This window comes from Gopherus evgoodei, chromosome 16 (assembly GCF_007399415.2).
Source record: "Gopherus evgoodei ecotype Sinaloan lineage chromosome 16, rGopEvg1_v1.p, whole genome shotgun sequence".
Taxonomy (NCBI): Eukaryota; Metazoa; Chordata; order Testudines; family Testudinidae; genus Gopherus; species Gopherus evgoodei.
This window is the reverse complement of record NC_044337.1, coordinates 18,987,043-18,993,042: the sequence shown is the minus strand read 5'-3', so window position 1 is coordinate 18,993,042 and position 6,000 is coordinate 18,987,043. Positions and strand designations below refer to the sequence as shown.

Here is a 6,000-nt window from a genome sequence, read left to right as displayed (position 1 = left end):
AATCTAGCTGTGAAGAACCATTCTTTTGCCATGATGCTATTTGTGAGGAAAGAGGGTTCTGTTCATGCTTTATTTTTTCCCCTTCATCTTCTGCTGAAACACTGAGCAGAGATTATGCATTAGGGTCAAGAGGACAAATCCCATATGGTCAATTTGCTATGATTGCACCTCTCATTATGTTCAATTTTCTACGATTGATGAGCCCTTGTTACTTCTGAAGTGGTCAGTACTGACTAACATGGAAATCCCTTTATGGAATTCTCTGTAGAAGTCTTATTTAGGTGAAAGCAACATATCTGTACTCATTAGCCTTAGCTGAGAAGCCTGATTGCTGGTGCTACAAGACATGTTTATCTGTGCGTCTCTCTTTTTGAAAGAATGCAAGCTTAGTTTATGATAATGAAAGGAAGCATTCTTACAGTCTGTGTCAGGGCAGGCTGGGGATTGAATTCAATGGGGCTCCTCACATGTGTATGCAAGAAATGCAAGACTGGGTCTTTAATTGTTACAAGAACACTCTCTCAGCCTGCCCTATATGGATTCAATAAAGAAATCTCAGACGCCAGTGTTGGATCATCTGCGATTTGTCCCTCTCCTGCACTAATCTCCAGTAAATTGCAATAAACCTTAATATTATTGCTGATGGTCAGAGGCAACTGGGATGTGGCCTTGGGGAGAAAATGGTGATGGGGCACCTGAGTTTCACCTGGTGTATTGGATCAGCTGAGCACTGATCAGTCGGTAGAAGGCAGGAGAGTGAATCTGGTAATGGTGATGGGTCATCAACAGTGCAAGTGTCCTTGGTAGTCAGGGAGGAGTGGGTCAGGGAGGCAGGGTGTCCAAGGATCATAGTTTTACAGGTAGTTAGGGGGTGCAATTGGCAGCACAAGGTGTTAGGGCCCACAGAGCATTAGCAGATTCAGCTGTCCAACACCTTGAGATTATCTGAAGGCAAGAGCTGGTATGCCATGCCATTCCTCAGCCACATGCGCTCTTCACAATGGGCAAAGGCAAGATGAGACAGTCTTATGCTGACTTGAACCTAGTGTCTCTGACACGGGGTCGAGGATGATCAGAGGCAATGGTGAGCCGTTAAGAACATTGGGGTTCCGGGTCTCTCATGCAGGAGGACAGTTTCATCATTCTAAAATTTTCTCTCAATATTACCAGGGTATGAAAACACTGTAGTTTCAGTCTTCACGTCCAAGGCTCACCTCTGATGAATATGGTGGAGAGAGGCCATGTGTCAAATGCTGCTCTGAAATCCAAAGGGTTTAGTTAGGATGTAGAACAGGAAAGACTCGGCACTGCTGGGTGCAAGAGAGGCCATCTTTGCTGGCAGTGACTCAGTACAGTATCAATGCTTTGCTTCCTTTTGTAGTAGAGACTGTTTATATGAATGAAGTGAGGAATGTAACCCCTTAAAGCAGAAGATACTCAGCCTGCTTTTCACTGCCCAAATCCCAGGGGCTGAGTGAGAGGCAGGTACACATTAGGCAGTGCTCACAGGCAGAGAGGCATATACCATAATCTAAACATATGCGTAAGTCCTGCAACTGAGACAGAAGCCATCTGATTCTTTGAATGATGCACATTGGAAAGCAGACAATCCTCTGCAGTTCCTGAAGCTGCTTCCTGGTGCCAGCTGTTGTACACAGAAGGCCATTTTTTCCTTTTAGTTATCCCCAACACAAGATGGTTACCCCCAACACAAGATGGTTGAGAATTAGTAACTCTATAATTTAATAATGTTCCACTCCCTACATACACAGAGCCAGTACACAATAAATAAAACAGGAAAGTCTCCTAATATTTTTATTGTTCCTTAGATAACTGTGGATAGTACAAAGTTTTCCTCTTTAAAAAAATTAATTTCCTTCACAAGTCCATCCTCCTAAGACTTCATATGGGAATCTGATGCCACAGAATATCCACAGAAGCTATTTCCATCAATCATAATGCTGCGTAGATATTATAACAGTAAGAGAATATTTTTAAAATTAGCAACATGAAATTGATTACCTGTGTATAAGGGGTGAACACTGATTCATCATTTTTTTAAGAAACGAAACCATCATTTATTAATCCAAACTACATCATTGCGTTTACAACATTCATTGCATAAACTAGACATACAAAGTTTTGCCACCTCTGGTAAATAACAGACATACATGATACAGTATATTTGCTGAATACATAAGTTCAAACAATATGGGTACAACAACTTGTTCATAATACATACTTAAACCATCGTGTTTAATAGTTACTAAGACACAGATCCATGAGCTACTTTGGGTCTCAGCACAGTTAATCTAAGAGACAAAAACACAGTTGAGAGACAGTAGCTGCAATGGAATGCAAGTAAAACTAACCAGTGTTAGTCTTAACCAAACACCCCCTGGAGGGGGTCAGCTTTCCCACTTAGAAATACAAATCACACATCCATCATAGCTGACCGTGATGTAGGAAAATGTCCATGCAACTCACATGAGAGAGAGAGAGAGAGAGAGACTCTCCAGTGATAATTTCCAACAGTCATTGCCTTACTTCTTTTGCATGTACTGGAGATTTGCTATTGGAACCAAAAGCAAAACAAAAACTTCAGTGTTTCCTTAAGTGCAGTTCCAGCTGCAATATATGATTATTCTTAAATCTACAGAACACAGGCTTGGACTTCTAGAAATGCAGAGGTAATGCTGATGTCAGGTGTATGCTGTATAATCCTCTGTCAAGTTGTTCTTTATTTTGGAAGCTGTTTTTTAATGTGTGTTTCCTTGATATTAGTATTTTTTTTAAATTAGTTTCTAGACAAAAATGGACTACAATTCATCAGACCTGATGACGTGGAAGAGGGTGACGTTGTAAAGTATCTGATGCCCATTGTTCCAAGCGTAGAGGGCTCGGTCCTTCGGGTTGTAGTCTAACATGGAAATGTGTGAGTATTTGTTTTGGAATGGGATATCAATGTACTCGTAAGTGGAGGCATTGGTCTGGTAAGCATAGTGCACCTTGGTTCCTCCTGAGTACCCGTTGGTGACGTAGAGCGTACCGCAGATGATAAAGGCCTCGCCGGCGCTGCGTTTCGGGTAGCTGGTGTTCCAGGTCTGCAGGCTCTGCAGGGTGTTGGGGTCCAGCTTGCTAATAACAATGTTCCCCGCGTTTTGATTGGTAGCATAGACAGCCCACAAGCCATTTTCATCCACCATGAGGTCAATGTCAGAATGGCCACCCCAGGCGTAGTGGTACATGTTGTTGTAGCCAGCGTAATCCAGGCTGCGAGTCTTGAGGATGCTTTCTGTTTTCAAATCAAACCTGATGATTATGTGGCTTTGGTATTTGTTGAAATAGATCGAGCCATTGTAGACCACTTGGCCGGTGCCAGACCAGGGATGAGGGAGACGGTGAGAGGTGAAATTATCTGTATTCATGAAATCCGACATGCTTTTGTACTCTCGGACAAAGCGGTTGTTGTGGTAGCTATCCATGTACCAGACCTAGGCAAACAATGGAAACACTTCATGTTAGAAGGCAGCAGAGAACCACCATAACAAATGAGCAATAGAGAGAGAGAGAGAGATTCCCCCCACCCCACTTCTGGACGATATATAAGGTGGGGGGAGGGATAGCTCAGTTGTTTGAGCATTGGCCTGCTAAACCCAGGGTTGTGAGTTCAACCCTTAAGGGAGCCATTTGGGGATTTAGTTGGGGATCAGTCCTGCTTTGAGCAGGGGGTTGGACTAGATGACCTCCTGAGGTCCCTTCCAACTCTGATATTCTATGATCATAAGTTACCTTAGAAATTAAACTAGATGTTAAAAGGGAACAATCTGAAGACTAAACTAAGGAAGCCTCACTTTGAGGAGAAAAGCCAGTCACTCTTTTCCCATTGTGTCTCATTATACCCACAAGGAATGGAGAGACTGTTTCTGGTCTCACTGGTTCTAGACGTGTTGCCCTCTAGCTCATCACCAGAACACACATTCCAAGACCCTGCTTATTCAGAGAATGACGTGGAGGCCTACACCTATTAACAGTAGGTTTTCTCTTGGACAGACACCAAGGGCCACAAGAAATCCAGAGCAAATTGCTAGGAGGAGAGGTTGTAATTGGCAACCTGCTTGAAAACGATGTATTTGGAGGATGCTACCAATGATCAAAAAAATAGGCCCACAATCTAAAAAACAACTGATTGAATTAACTAGAGCACAAAAGCTTTCCAAGATGGGGAAGCTAACATCTTTCCAGCAGCTCTGTAGTTTAAACTGTTGCCTTGAAGTACCAGGTGGTTGTCTTTGTCCTTTGAAAGGGCAATTAACATCTCAGTCTGCCTGGATAAAAACAGTATATTATGTTGATGCCTCTTTTTTGCTTCCTGTAGGCCTCATCAAGGCAGCATGTATTAAATTATATCATGTGCTCCGTGGAACTCCATTAATTTGGCATAGACAAGAATATGAATGCAATCACTCAGTGTCATGGAAATTCATTGGAAAGTCCTTATCCGTTTAAAAATCATGCTCTCCTGCATCAAAAGCTCAAAGCGAGGCTGTTACAAGACAATAGATAAAGACATCAAAATCTCACTATTGTTAGATTATTGGTTGATGGTGGAGATATTTTAGATTATTACTTAAATGCCAGTTCACTAAGGACACTGTCTAGACTCCTTACAAAACCCTTTAGTCATCTGCAACCAAGACTGACGCAAATTACAAAGCAATACAGTTAGCGAGGAGAAAAAAAAATCTGTCCTACTGACGACATTTTGTATGCAGCAGCCTAACAATAAGACAGCTGTTTTCTAGATCAGAAATTGTCTGAGCAGGAGGAGAGATAATATATGAAACAGGAGTAGAGATGACTTTTAGGAGGTGTATTTGCACGTCTTAAACAAAAACAACTTTTGTCTGTATGGTCGTTGCAAAACCTCCATCGAGTTCTGTGCAGGAAGATTGAGCACTTAGGTATCAATGGGAAAATTCATATTAACCGCAGATGTGCATAAGTGCATAAGAACATAATAATGGCCATCCTGGGTCAGACCAAAGGTCCATCTAGCCCAGTTTCCTGTCTTCCAACAGTGGCCAATGCCAGGTGCCCCAGAGGGAATGAACAGAACAGGTAAGTATCAAGTGATCCATCCCCTGTCACCTATTCCCAGCTTCTGGCAAACAGAGGCTAGGGACACCATCTCTGGCCATCCTGGCTAATCACCATTGATGGACCTACCCTCCACGAATTTATCTAGTTCTTTTTTGAAGAATTTGTCAAGGAGACAGTGTTAAAACCCATATCTGGATTAGAGTAGGGTTTGGGATTCAGATTTTACTTTGAGATTCTGGCCCCAGTGAAATCAACAACAGAACTTCCAGGGCAAGGATTCCATCCCAGGAGTTCAGGCTTAAACTGAAGAGCACTGATTGATCTGATGAGATTTTGACTCAATCTAAACTAGAAAACAGATATCTTTTGGTTCTGATCTGCCCTGGAATCAGAACTGTAAGGGGTGGAATTAAACCCAGAGATTTTAATCTAATCTCCATCACCATCCGAAATTTTGAAAGGGTTTGGATTGAAACCCCTGGTTCGAGCCTCTCTCTACTTTGATTAGCTATCCTCAAAAAAATGTCCTGGGAAGTATTCGTCAATTTCATACAGCCCTTGTTTTGATCAAAGATGTAAAAGATAATTATGCTACTTCCAGAAGAAGCTGCACTGCTTTGTGTAACCAAAGATACAGCAGATGTAACTGTAAATGCATAAAACATCCACGGATCAGAACCCCACCATGCCATCATTGCCAGGGTCCTATGAAGTCATCTGCTCTCACATGGCTATAAACATCCACACATTGGGTTTGGTTGTTTATCTTAGAATGGCAAATTAACTTTAGAGCTCTGCAAAACGTCTGCACTGAACTTCAAACACAGCCCAGGTTTGAAACATTCTGCAAACATGGATGCAGGATGTACACACAAATGCAGTGTTCCATGCCCCTCC

At 42.2% G+C, this 6,000-nt stretch overlaps 1 protein-coding gene across 2 annotated transcripts in view; it reads right to left on the bottom strand.

Annotated features, from left to right (window-relative positions):
• Positions 1–1,808: 1,808 nt before the first annotated feature.
• OLFM1 (olfactomedin 1) overlaps positions 1,809–6,000 on the bottom strand; it is a 50,897-nt gene continuing 46,705 nt past the window's right edge. For both annotated transcript variants that reach the window (XM_030535907.1, XM_030535906.1), the window contains exon 6: positions 1,809–3,494. In XM_030535907.1, coding sequence (XP_030391767.1) covers positions 2,820–3,494 — 675 coding nt within the window. In that variant the 3' untranslated portion in view covers positions 1,809–2,819. The remainder of the gene's footprint in view (positions 3,495–6,000) is intronic.